Here is a 14732-nt window from a genome sequence, read left to right as displayed (position 1 = left end):
ATTTAAACCATTTTTCTCATAGAAGATCACAGTATGCAGATTCCTAATTTGCATCTTGATGAAATCTACAAAAGGAAAAGTATCTGCTACTACACTGAATTTCCCAATGAATACAAAATAAAACCCAATTCTAGATCTGTCCTAGAACTCCAACAAATCTAATGAGATGCTACCAGAAATGCCAATGCAACCAGAACGGCCCAACATCATCAATCTAAGGAAAAGAAGGTGGGAGAGGTGGGAGAGTATGTGTCAGAGAAACAGTATGATGTAGGAGTTAATAAACTTCTATAAACAGTCCAAAAAAATATTTACATTTTGCAGGCAATTCACTCTCTATCACAACTTCTGGCACAAAAGCAGTCAAAGAATTTGTAAAAGAAAGAGAGTAGCTCTGTATTGGTAACACTTTATTTATAAAACAAAGAAAAAAAAAAAAAAAAACAGACAGCATTCCAGATTTGGTCCGTGGGTCATTGTGTGGAGACTCCTGATAAGGACAGTAACATCTTCTTTATTCAATACCACAAAAATACTGCTATTACAATAGCAAGGGTCATGCACAGATATGGTAATTGTACAATCTAATAGCTGTTTGATCTCAGGCATATTGGTCAAATATCAGAGAACCTATTTGATAGGTCTTATTAAAGAAAGCATTTCATACATAAATGTCATATTTTTTAAAACATATGAAAACTGTAATACTTACTGTAACACTGGTAACTCTGAAGTAATCATTGCTGAAGAGGTCTTTCCACAATGGAGCAAAAGAATCAAGGCTGTACAATTCAAAACTTTTTAAATAACCTCAAAGTCAATCCTGTTAATTAAAAAAAGAAAAAAATTATTTTATTTCCAGCTTTACTAAGATATAATTGATAAATAAAACCGTACAATATTTAATGCATATGTGATGATTTGATACACGTACACATTGTGAAGGGCTTACCCAACAAATTAATATATCCATCACCTCACATATATACCTTCTTTTCTGACTGTGAAAACACTTAAATTCTACTCTCTTAGCGAATTTCCATTATATAATTCAGTGTTATCAACTGTATATTACCACATTACACATTAGATCTTCAGACCATATTCATCTGAAACTGAAAGCTTTACCCCTTAACCAGTCTCTTACTATTTCAAACACCCCCAGCCCTTGGCAAAGACTTTCTACTCTCTTTCTATGAATTCGACTTATGTAAGTGATGCCATTTGATATTTGTCTTTCTCTGACTTATTTCACTTAGTGTAATGTCCTCCAGGTTCATCCATGTTGTCACAAATGACAAGATTTCCTGTAAGACGAAATAATATTCCATTGTATATAAAATATGCACCAGCTTTTATTTATTCATTCATCAATAACCATTTAAATTTTCTGTAACTTGGCAACTATAATGTCATAAACATGAGAATACAGACATGTTTTCAGGATGATAATTTCACTTTCTTTGGAAATGGACTCAAAGTAAGACTGCTGGATCACATGGTAGTTTTAATTGTCTGAGAAACCTCCATACCATTTCCTATAGAAGCTTTCTTAGTTTATATTCCCACCAACACTGTAAAAGGTTCAGTTTTCTCTACCTCACCAGCATTTATCCCTAACTTTCTGATAACAGACATTCTAACAATTATGAGGTAGTATTTCATTGTGGTTCTGATTGCATTTTGCTGATAATTAGTAATGTTAAACACCGTTTCATCTACCCATTGATCATTTATGTCTTCTTAGAGAAAATGTCTACTTAAATCCTTTGAAAAAAAATATTTTAAAGTAAAATGAATACAGAATATACAGACTATGATATGATCAATCAGTACCTACTGTCATACACAGTCCTTGATATTTATCCAAATAAATTAAAAGCTTATGTCTGGGATCCCTGGGTGGCGCAGTGGTTTAGCGCCTGCCTTTGGCCCAGGGCGCGATCCTGGAGACCCGGGATCGAATCCCACGTCAGGCTCCCGGTGCATGGAGCCTGCTTCTCCCTCTGCCTGTGTCTCTGCCTCTCTCTCTCTCTCTGTGACTATCATAAATAAATAAAAATAAATAAAAATAAAAAAAAAATAAAAGCTTATGTCTACACAAAAATGTACACGAGGATGTTTATAGCAGCTTTATTTAAAGTTGCCCCTAGGGGCACCTGGGTGGCTTAGGCAGTTAAGGGTCCAACTCTCAGTTCTGGCTCAGGTCATGATCCTGGGATCTTGGGATCAAGCCCTGCATTGGGTTTTGCGCTAAGCATGGAGTCTGCTTGGGTTTCTCTCTCCTCTCTGTATGCCCCTTTATTAAAACCCATAGACTATACAACGCGAAAAGTGTACCCTAATGTAAACTATGAACTTCAGATGATAATGACATGTCAATGTAGGTTCACTGATTATAACCGATGTACCACTCTGGTATGAAAACTTGAAAGTGAGGGAGGCTGTAGGCATGTAGGAACTAGGGTATAGGGGAAATCTCTCTACCACGTGTTCAAGCCTGTTGTGAACATAAAACTTCCCTAAAAAAATAAAGCCTATCAAAGAAAAAAAAAAGGGAGGGAAAGTGGAACAAAACACAGCATCCAAGATGAGCTATGATACAGTATCAAATAGAATAAAATAAATATATATGTTTGGAATCCCAAGAGAGAAAAAAAACAGAGTAAAAGAGATTAATAGAGAAGAACTTTTCAAAAATAATGTAAGATATTAAAACACAAATGGAATCAGAGAATTCCCAACTAGAATAAATATCCTGAAATATATTTACTGCTAAAATCTGAAGTTAAGGAGACAATTAAAAAGAGAGCTAAAGAAAAAGATTCTCTCACATATAGAAAAACAAAGATAAGAACTTCATGAGACTCTTTTTGAAAACTATATAAACTGAAAGTCAATGGAATAACATCTTTCAAGTGCTGAAAGAAAAAAAGTAAATACTGATTTATATACTTAGTGATAATTAATCTTCAAAAATGGAAGAAAGGATTGATGTTCTGGAAAATGGAAGAATAGAAGCTCCAATAACCAGCCTCTCAGTAAAGCAAGTCTTAGGTTTGCAAAACTGACAAAATCAAATTTTACAGACAACATCTGAAATCTAATAAAGACTATAACAAAGTGTACATAATAAAGAGCCTACTAAGTGTGGAAAGAAAGCACTGTAACATTTTTGTGTATTTATCTACCAACTCCCCTCCCCCAGATCAACAGTGCCCGTAAGGATGACAGACCAAATTCCTGATTCAGCTTAATGGTAGCAAAGAAAGCAACATGGATCTTATTCCCAAAAATTATAGTTGTGTCTTTTGAAGGGCTTCTCAGATGTCATCTTTCCAAAGGAGCTGAAAACATATACTACAAGGCAGCTGCCTGAGGCAACAGACAGTGGGAGTATGAAAAACAGCAGACAATCTGAAAAGCTTTAGAATAAAGAGGATAGAAGGAAGATATGATGGGGCTCAAAAGCTTTAAATCATTAATCACCTATACCAGGGACAGAAGCATATATAACACAAGATATGAGAGTACTACAGGCTTGCAACTCTAGCTAATCACTGGGCCTCTGTGCAAGCATAAGGTGAAGACTAGGGCAAAGAAGCAAGCAGCATGGCTAACCTTTGAGGGAATAACTCAGCAAACACCAAAAGATTGGTTTTTTTTTTTTCCTTTTGACTCCTACTGGCTTAAAAAATCAGTAAGTTAACTGCTGAGTATGGAAATCACAAAATTTCAGTTACCACACACGACACAGAGTACAGTCATTAAAAAAAATACTTTTAAAAAGTCACTAAGCAGATGGCTGCAGATCTCAAGAGGAAATAAACCCTGGGGAAAAAAAAATAATCTAGTGTCTAGTATTATCATATTATAATACTGAAAAGGTCCAGTTTTTAACAACAACAAACACAAAACATACAAAGAAAAGGAATTATGGCCCATTAACAAGGAAAGAAGAGGTTGACAGAAACCATCTCTGAATAAGCACAGATATCGGGCTGAGACTTTCAGAAGAAGAAAGGTAGACTTCCAGAAGAACATAAAGAAAGAGGAGTTGAAAGACTGTCTGATAGTGGTGAAAAACTTACCAATTTTCACCAAATATAGAAATCTGCAAAATCAAGAATGTCAACTCTAAGTAGGACAAATGCAAAAGAGATTCACAGATACAAACTACAATCAAATAATAAAAGGTAAAGACAATAAGAAAACATTGAAAGAAGTAAAACAGAAATGACTCATCACATACAACTAATCTTCAGTAAGAATAACAGACAATTTCTCATCAGAAACCTTGTAAACTAGAAGGCAGTTGGATGACAGACCTAAAGTGTTGGAAAAAATCTGCCAAACAAAAAATCTATATCTAGCAAACTATCCCTCATAAGTAGGGAAAAAATGAAGACATTCCTAGAAAAACAAAAGTTCAGGAAACTTTGTTGCTAGACCTCACCTAACCTACAAGAATTGCTAAAGGGAGTCCTTCGCAGAAAAATAAAAAGAAACAGGCAATAACATGAAGCCATCTAAAGAAAAAAGAACACTGGTAAAAATTAACTACAGAGGAAAATACAGAAGCCAATATTACTGAATTTTTAGCCTATAATTTACATTTTTATTTCTTCTAAGACTTATATACACACACACACACACACACACACACACAATAATTATGTAACTATGTTACTAGACATGCAATGTATAAAGATATAATTTACAGTTTTGGGAAAATTGGACAGCTACATACTTAAGAATGAAACTGGACCACATTCTTACATCATACAAAGAAACAAACTCAAATAGATAAAGTACCCAGATGTGAGATCTGAAATTTAAAAGAAAAAAAAAAAAACCCTAGGACAGCAGACAGGAAATAATTTCTATGACATTAGCTGAAGCAACATTTTTCTAGATGTTCCCTAAGAAAAGGGAAATAAAAGCAAAAACAAACTATTAGACCTATATTAAAAGGAAAAGTTTCTGCACACTGAAGGATTAAAAAACATCTTACTGAATGGGAGAAGATATCTGCAAGTGACGTATCTGTTAAAGGGTTAGCATCTAAACAAAATAAACAGAAGACATGAAGAAACATTTCTCCAAAGACGACATACAGAAGGGCCAAAAGGCACATGAAAAGATGTCCAACGTCACTTATTATCAGGGAAACACAAATCAAAATGACAATGAGATAATACCTCATACCAGTGAAAACAACTAATTCAAAAACACAAGAAACAAGTGTTGGTGAAGATGTGGAATGCAAACTGGTGCGGCTGCTGTGGAAAACAGTATGGAGGTTCTGCAAAAAAATTAAAAACAGAACTACCATATGATCCAATAATTCCATACTCAGCATTTACCCGAAGAATATGAAAACATTAACTCAAAAATATATGAGACCTTTGTGTTTACTACAGCATTATTTAAAGTAGCCAAATTATGGAAATAGCCGAAGTGTCCATCAGTAGTTAAATAAATAAAGGGTAAGTGGTATATACAAGTATCACTCAGCCATAAAAAAGAATGAAATCCTACCACTTGCAACAAGGATAGACCTAGAGAATACAAAATAAATAAGAGAAAGACAAATACCATGTGATTTCAATCATACATAAAAACAAAAAATGTAAAAATAAAGGAAAAAAGAGACTGAAAATAAAGAAAGAAAGAGACAAACCAAAAAAGCAGACTCATAAACGAAGAGGTTTGTTCGTATACAGAACAAACTAATGGTTACCAGAAGAGAGGTGGATGGGGGTGGATAAAATGGGTAAAGGAAATTAAGCGTAACCTTATCACGATGAGCACTGAGCACTGAGAAATGTAGAGAACTGTTTAATCACTATATTGTACACCTGGAGCTAATATAACACTGTATGTTAATAATACTGGAATCACACACAAAAAATAAGATATAATTTATAACAGTAACATAAGGGAGAGGGATGGCTATAGTATCAGAATTTTATGTTATTAAGTCTAAGCTATTATCACTTCAAACTAAATGTGTATAAATTTAGAATATTAATTATAATCACCAGGATAATTATTAAGAAAATAATTTTAAAATATAGTGAAAGTAAAAATGAAAATGGTACATTAGAAAAAGATCAAATACAAAAAAGGGTAGTGATGGAGGCAGTGAGCAGCAAGAAGAAATAATACATAAAGAATACAAACAGTGAAACACAACTGTTTCACTAGCAAAAGTCCTTCCTTATCAGCAATCATTTTAAACATATTTGTGAAATTAATAAAAAGAAACATCATTTAGAATGGAGTTGGGAAACTAGCAAAAGATATTCACACACAGTGCTCAACATTAATTGTAGATCCAACAGAAAGAGATGAACATTACATGTAAATACTGCTTTACTATCCCAGCAGGACAAAGGAAGGTTACTTACTCTACCTGCAATAGACAAGCCAATCAGAGACAACACTCAGCCAATGTGAAGCCACTATACTTAGATTTCTGAGTTTATACCAATGAACTTTCTGTTTATAACCCTCCCAACTTCTCCCTTTCCTCTGTAAAAGGGCATACCTTTTCTTTGTTCTTCCAACTTCCCTATACTTTTGCTATAGCTTGCTCATCCCAAATTACAATTCTCTTGTTACTCCCAAATAAACCTATCTTTTGCTGGTAAAATAACCAGCAGTTTTACTTTCTAGGCTAACATTAAATTCATCCAGAGTTAAGAGACAGATTGGCATAATAGTGATTTTTAAAAATTGATCCAATTATATGCTGTCTACAACAGACTCATTTTAGACTTAGATACACAAAGAAGTTGAAAATAAGAACATGCAAAAAGATATTCTATTCAATTAGTCACCAAAAGAAAGTTGGAGTAGTTATGTGAATGTGAAACAAAATAAAATTTTAGTCCAAATTTTATAAGAGATAAAAGAATATATTTGAGCAAAAATGACCAATTCATCAGAAATATAAAACAATCATAAACATATATATACCAAAGAGCACAGTTCAAAATACGTGAAACAATGACAGAACTGAGGAAGAAACAGTACTATAATAATGATTTCAATAAACCACTTTTAACTAAACACCGTGTCAGACAAAAGAGCAATGAGGAAACAAAGGAAAGGAACAGCACCATAAACCCACTAGACCTAAAATATATGTAACACTATACCCAAAAACAGAATATACATTCTTCTGAAATACAAATACAACATTCTCCAGAATAGCTAATTTTTCACACAGGGTCTCAGTAAATTTTAAATGATAAAATCACAGGATGTGTCTTCCCTGAACATAATGAAAAGGAGTTAGATATCAAAAAGAGGAAAACACTGGAACGTTCACAAATATGTGCAAATAAAACAATATTCTTAATGGGTCAAAGAAAGATTAAAAGAAGACTACTTTGACACATTTGAAAACAAAAACACTGTATGACAAAAAATGAGATGCAAGAGCAGTGCTCTGAGGGCAGTATTAGCTGCACTTTAAAAAAAAGAAAACTGGGATCCCTGGGTGGCGCAGCGGTTTGGCGCCTGCCTTTGGCCCAGGGCGCGATCCTGGAGACCCGGGATCGAATCCCACATCGGGCTCCCAGTGCATGGAGCCTGCTTCTCCCTCTGCCTGTGTCTCTGCCTCTCTCTCTCTCTCTCTCTCTCTCTCTGTGACTATCATAAATAAATAAAAAAATTTTTAAATAAATAAATAAAAGAAAGAAAATTAAATTCAACAAGCTAACTCTACAATACAAGGAATGAAAAAATGAAGAGCCAACTAAACCTAAAGTCTGGAAAAGAAAGAAATAAAAATTACAGAAGATAGAAAATAGACACTAGAAAAATTACTGAGGTCAAAAATTGGTTCTTTGAAAAAATCAATAAAATAGACTTTAAATACACCAGGTACAAAAAATAAAAGATGTGACTGTATGACAAATGCAGGTAGGAATATTGCTATCCACCTTACAGAAATAAAAAGATTACTAGAATGGACAGCTGTATGACAATAAATTACATAACTCACTATGAAATGGACAAATTCCTAGAAACACACAAATTGCCAACAAAACTGGCTCAAGAAAAACAGAAAATCTGAACAGATTATGCTGATGTAAAAAATCCTAACAGCAAAAACAAAAACCAAAACCTAGCAAACAGTATCCAACTGCATACTGAATGTAATAAATGCCATAGACAAGTGAGATTTATTATAGGAATCCAACAGTGGTTCAACTTAGAAACGCTGGTTGATTTAACACATTAATAAGGAAAAAGAAAAAAAGAAAAAAGAAAAGAAAAAAGAAAAGAAAAGAAAAGAAAGAAAAGAGAAGAAAGAAAGAAAGGAAGGAAGGAAGGAAGGAAAGAAGGAAGGAAGGAAGGAAGGAAGGAAGGAAGGAAGGAAGGAAGGAAGGAAGGAAGGAAGGAAGGAAGGAAAATGAACTACATGATCATCTCAACTTACGACAGAAAGCACCTGGCAAAATCTCAAGGGAAAACAAAAAGCCAAATACTCTTTCATAATAAAAACATTTTAAAAACTAAAAAGGGAACTTTCTTAATATGACAAAGGCACTTATGAAATACACATAGGTAGCTTCATACTAAATAGTGAAAGATTAAAATAAAAGCTTTCCACCTAAAATTAGGAAGAATATAACAATGTCCATTTTCACCAAAGCTTTAAAAATGTACTACAACATGTTCTAGCGAAAGATAAGAGAAAATTAGGCAAGAAAGAGACATGAATAGCATCCCAACAGAAAAAGAATTAAGTTATCTCCATTCACAGACAGCATAATATTTTATATACAGAAAATAGGGAATCAACAGCAACAAAGTACCAGTAAAGAAAAGTTACAGGGTGAGAATAACACACAAAAAATCAACTGTCTATTAAAATTAATAAATATATCAATGGTGCAGGATACAAAAATTAAGACCAAAAGCTGGTTGTGTTTTTATTCACTAACAATGAACAAATCAAGAAGGAAATAAAGGGAAATTTCCATTTGCAATGCTATCAGAAAGAATAAAACATAAAAATAAACAACCAAGGTAGAACACCTATACACTGAAAACTACAAAACACTGCTGAAAGAAATGAAAGATGACATCAATAAATGGAAAGACATCCATTGTTCATGAATAGGAAAACTTATTACTGTTTTGGATACTGTCAACCTCATAACAATGTACAGATTCAATACAATGCTATCAATAGCCCAATTACATTTCTGCAGAAATAGAAGATTCCATCCAAAATTTGTATGAAATCTCAAGGAAGAAACTCTTCTTTTTTTTAATTTATTTTTTATTGGTGTTCAATTTACTAACATACAGAATAACCCCCAGTGCCCGTCACCCATTCATTCCCACCCCCCGCCCTCCTCCCCTTCTACCACCCCTAGTTCGTTTCCCAGAGTTAGCAGTCTTTACGTTCTGTCTCCCTTTCTGATATTTCCCACACATTTCTTCCCCCTTCCCTTATATTCCCTTTCACTATTATTTATATTCCCCAAATGAATGAGAACATATAATGTTTGTCCTTCTCCGACTGGCTTACTTCACTCAGCATAATACCCTCCAGTTCCATCCACGTTGAAGCAAATGGTGGGTATTTGTCATTTCTAATAGCTGAGTAATATTCCATTGTATACATAAACCACATCTTCTTTATTCAAGGAAGAAACTCTTAAAAGCCAAAACTATATTTAAAAAGAAGACCAAAACTGAAGGTCTCATACTTCCTGATTTCAAAACATACCACAGAATGACAATAATCAAGACTGTGTTTCTGGCATAAAGAAGGAAAAAAAAAAAAAAAAAACACAATAGATGAGAGCCCAGAAATAAATCCTCAAATATAATGTCAAATGAATTTTCACAAGGGTGACAAGACCAAGCAATATGGAAAAGACAGTCTTTTCAACAAATGATACTTGGAACAGTAGACATTCATATACAAAAGAATGAAGTTATAACCTGACCATACATCATACACAAAAATTAACTCAGAACAGATCAAACATCTAAATATAAGAGCTAAAACCATTAAACTCTTTTCAGAAAACATAGACCAAAAGCTTCATGACACTCAATGTGGCACTAATTTCTTACACAGGACACCAAAAGCACAGACAGCAAGAAAAAAAAATGGATAAGATAGACTTCATCAAAATCAGAAACTTGTGGGGCCATTTGCATGGCTCAATCTAGTGACTGGCTCCTGGTTTCAGCTCAGGTCATGATCTCATGGGTCCTGGGATCAAGCCCCCAGTTTGCTCTATGCTCAATGGGAAGTCTACTTGGGATTCTCTCTCTCTCCTCTCCCACTGCCCCTTCCCCTGCTTGCCAGTGTGCTGTTTGTCAAGAGCTAGCTCTCTCTCTCTCTCTCAAATAAATGTTAAAAAAGAAATCAGAAACTTCTGTGCATCAAAGGACACTATCAAAGGAGTAAAAAAACAAGCAAAGGAGGAGCGCCTGGGTGGCACAGTTGATTAAAGCAACCACTTCTTGGTTTCAGCTCAAGTGGTGATCACAGGGTTGTGAGATGGAGCCCCCACAGAGGACTCTGCACTCAGTGAGGAGTCTATTTAAGAAGCTCTCCCTCTGCTCCTCTGTTCCCCATGTTCTAGCGTGTGTGTGCACGTGCTTTCTCTCCCTCAAAATAAACAAGGAAATCTTTTAAAAACAAAAGAGAAAGCAAAGGAATGGAGAAAAAATATGTGCAAATCATATATCTGATAAGAATCTATTATCCAGAATATTACTGTTAAAACCTAACAAGAAATAAAATTCCAATTAAAAAATTATCAAAGGGGGATCCCTGGGTGGCTCAGTGGTTTAGTGCCTGCCTTTGGCTCAGAGCGCGATCCTGGAGTCTCGGGACCGAGTCCCATGTCGGGCTCCTAGCATGGAGCCTGCTTTTCTCTCTCTCTCTCTATCATGAATAGATAAATAAATCTTAAAAAAAATTATCAAAGGACTTGAGTAGACACTTCTCCAAAGAAAATATGTATCTGGCCAACAAACACATTAAAAGAGGCTCAATATCACTAGTCACCAGAGAAATACTAGAGAAATACAAATCAAAACCATAATGTAATATTTGTACACCCATTAGGATGGCTATAATCACAAAACAGGAAGATAGAAAGTTTGCAAAAATCTGTCTTCTGGGTTAGGTAAAGAGTTCTCATATATGACACCAAAAGCATCATCCATAAACATGTATATACACGTATATGTGTGTGTGTGTGTGTGCACGCGCACACACACATGCATGTGCAGGGCTGCTTCTCTTTTCTCCACAAATAAAAGACAATGCAAAGACAAGTTATAGACCAGGAAAACACACCTGCAGATCACATATCTGACAAACACCTCGAAAAATTATAAAGACCTCTCAGAACTCAAAAATGGAAAAAAAAATCCAAAAATATTTGAATGAGTGCAAGATTTAAATGACATTTTACCAAAGAAGAGAAACAGATGATAAATATTACAATGGATGCTCTTTATTTACAATTAGGGAAATGGAAACTAGAACAAGGAAATAGTACTACATACATATTAGAATATACTAACTTAAAAAGACAGATCATTCCAAATGTTGGTGAGGGGACAGAATAATAGGAAATTTCACATATGGCTAAAGAAAATAAAAAATGGCATAAACCCTTTCAAAAAAGGTTGGCAGTTCCTTAAAAAGTTACACACATTAACCACCACTGCACATTATCTCTCCTAGGTATTTGTCAAATTGAAAAGAAAGCTTACATTCACACAAAACATACACTCAAATGTTTATAGCAGCTTTATTCATAATACCCCAAACTAGAAACATTCCCCAAAAGGTCCTAAAGTAAATGACTGGATATATAATATGGTACATCCATACAATGAAATACTATTGAACAATTAAAAGGAAAAGACTACTACTGATTGATACATGCCACAATATTGATGAATCTTTAAGGGCACAGACTACACACATACCATATAATTCCACTTATGAGATATCATGGAAAAGTACAAAGAAAAAGAACAGGTCAGTGGTTATTAGAGGTTGGAGAAGAGGACTGACAAAAAAGAGACAGAAAAACAGAAACTGAAGTTTGTAAATATTGCCTGCAAATGACACTTCTTTTAAATACAACCAGAATTTTTTATAGAAATTACTGAAATAATTCTCAAATGAATAGGAAAAATAAACTATAAGAACCAAAGCTAAAAAAAAAGAACCAAAGTTACTTGGAAAAATAACAAAGAAGATTCATATTACCTGATTCCTAGAAATATGTAAGATTATACAACTTCATTTAAGAAACATAAAAATGACAAAAAAAGAATCACAAAATGGAATGTTTTACATATTCCCATGGAATTTGCATTTTTTCACTCAGAAAAGCATTGTAGACATACTACCTCATTTGTTTTATTATTTCTTAATACGTAAATGCTTTAAAATGGCCATCTAAAAGTATTTAAGCCATTCCTTAATGAAAATTTAGCATGTCTCTATTTTTTTTTTTTACTACTGTATACAATGCTGTCATCTATCATTCCTCAACTACACAAACATATTTGTAGGACAGATTCCTTGTGATGAACATTTATAAAACATTCATACAATTTTTTACTGCCAAATTTCCCTCTAAAAATACTGTACCAATATACACTTCTTTTACCAGTATACATTGAATCTGTTTAAATATAAAAATATACTTACTATATATTTAAGCTTATTTAAACTAGTCCAGTTTTAGTTTTACATCAATCCACCTTTAAAGTTAGAACACATGAGTATACCCCTTTCTGCTCTAGCCTGTAACCACCCTGCTTTGAAAACAAAGTCCACAACAGACTTTTAGATCATATAGCAAGATAGCTAATGATGATTTCCAGACATTTTCAAGATTTTTAAAATCTCAATTCATGGATATTTTACTTAAAATAATCTGGTGCATTCTTATTCTCTATATACTTTTTTCACTGAGTATCTGATCTTACTGAGCACATTCAGTTTTATCTTAGAAATCTGTACATATTTGGGGCACCTGGGTGACTCAATCGGTTGGGCATCTACCTTTGGCTAAGGTCATGGTCCCAACAGTCCTGAGATCAAGCCCCATATTAGGCTCCCTGCTCTACAGGGAACCTATTTCTCCCTCTCCTTCTGCCTGCCACTTGCTCTGCTTGTGCTCTTCTCTCTCTCTCTCTCTCTCTGTCAATCTTTTTAAAAAAAAAAAGAAAGAAAGAAATCTGTACATTTTGCCTTATGTACTCTGTACAGCTTTAGGATGTATTTCCCTCAGTGAAGAAGATATAAATAAATGAGGGGTTTCAGTCTTTCACTTAATATTATTCCAAACCTTAATCTAATTATTTGTTCTAATCACAGTTTTAAAAGTCTTGTTTGTACTTAATATTTTTCATAAGCCATCCTAACATTATTCCAAAACTTTTATCATTTTTATAAATCATCCTTTGGCCATACATGAATCTATTCCATTTTTATAAGTCAACTTCCTTAAACTCATATTGCTTTGTAACCACTTAGATTTTTTTTCTTAATATTGAGAATACTCAATATTAATAAGTATCTATGGAGTATTGCCTACATGCTAGGCATTGTGTTAATTCTGATTTTCAAAAATAAAAATTCCCCATTTTTTCAGAGTTAGCTGGCTTTTGAAGATACTCTACATAAAAAAAGATCCCAAAAAAAAAAAAAAAAAAAAAAGATCCCTTCCCTCCTCCCCTATCCCCACCTCTTTCTGGAAATTCTTAAAATATCTAAGTATATTTTTCATGATCACAAACGTCCTCTGGCTGACCTCATTACTTCTCAGGGTTCCTGACTCTTCCATTTCTTCAATCAGTTCTCACCCTCAAAATAAAGCCCAAAAGAATTATTTCCCTCATTTTTGTCAGCCAAACTTCTAAAGGATTTTTTTTTAATGGCAACAAAACTAGGAAATATCAGGCAGAAAATCAGTAAGGATATAGGTAAACTCAAGAACTTCACCAATCATCCAGATAAAATTAACATCTATACACTACTTCATCTATTAAAAGCAGTATTCACATTCTTCTCAACCTCATGTAGAACACTGATCAGATAGACCACATTATGAGTCATTAAATACACATTAACAAAAAAAAAAAAAAAAAAATTAACAAATTTGAAAGAATAAAAATCATGGTGCATACTACACATTACAGTGAAATTAGAAATCAGTTAAACTTAACAAAACAATTAACTTAAAATGGATCTAAGACCTAAATGCAAACTCAAAAGTTTAAAACCATTAGAAAATGACATAGGAGAAAATCTAGATGACCTTGGGTATGATAAGGACACAACACCAAAGGCAAAGCTACGAAAAAACTTTTACACAAACTGGACTTCACCAGAATTTTAAAATTCTCCTCCTCAAAGGACACCTATCATGAAAATGAGAAGACAACTCACAAACTGGGAAATAATATTTGCAAAAACATTTTTGTCTTTCTAATTTCTGAAGTCATTCAAAATATACAAAGAACTCTTAAACTCCAAAAATAAAAAAACAATCAATGTATTAAAATATGGCCATAATTTCTGAAACAACACCTCAATGAAGAAAATACACACATGGCAAATAAATAACATGAAAAAATACTCAAACATCTTATGTCACTAAGGAACTGCAAAAAAAAAAAAAAAAAAAAAAAAAAAAAACAGTGAGATACCT

The 14732-nt window shown here is 33.6% G+C and overlaps 1 protein-coding gene across 8 annotated transcripts in view; it reads right to left on the bottom strand.

Moving 5' to 3' along the window:
* Positions 1-14732, bottom strand: part of STAG1 (STAG1 cohesin complex component) — a 395351-nt gene that overhangs the window by 280255 nt on the left and 100364 nt on the right. For all 8 annotated transcript variants that reach the window (XM_077865024.1, XM_077865025.1, XM_077865026.1 and 5 more), the window contains one exon: positions 713-823. In XM_077865024.1, the coding sequence (XP_077721150.1) occupies positions 713-741 (29 nt within the window). In that variant the 5' untranslated portion in view covers positions 742-823. The remainder of the gene's footprint in view (positions 1-712; positions 824-14732) is intronic.

Source organism: Canis aureus, chromosome 22, assembly GCF_053574225.1.
Source record: "Canis aureus isolate CA01 chromosome 22, VMU_Caureus_v.1.0, whole genome shotgun sequence".
NCBI classification, from domain to species: domain Eukaryota; kingdom Metazoa; phylum Chordata; class Mammalia; order Carnivora; family Canidae; genus Canis; species Canis aureus.
This window is presented reverse-complemented; position numbering and strand designations above follow the sequence as displayed.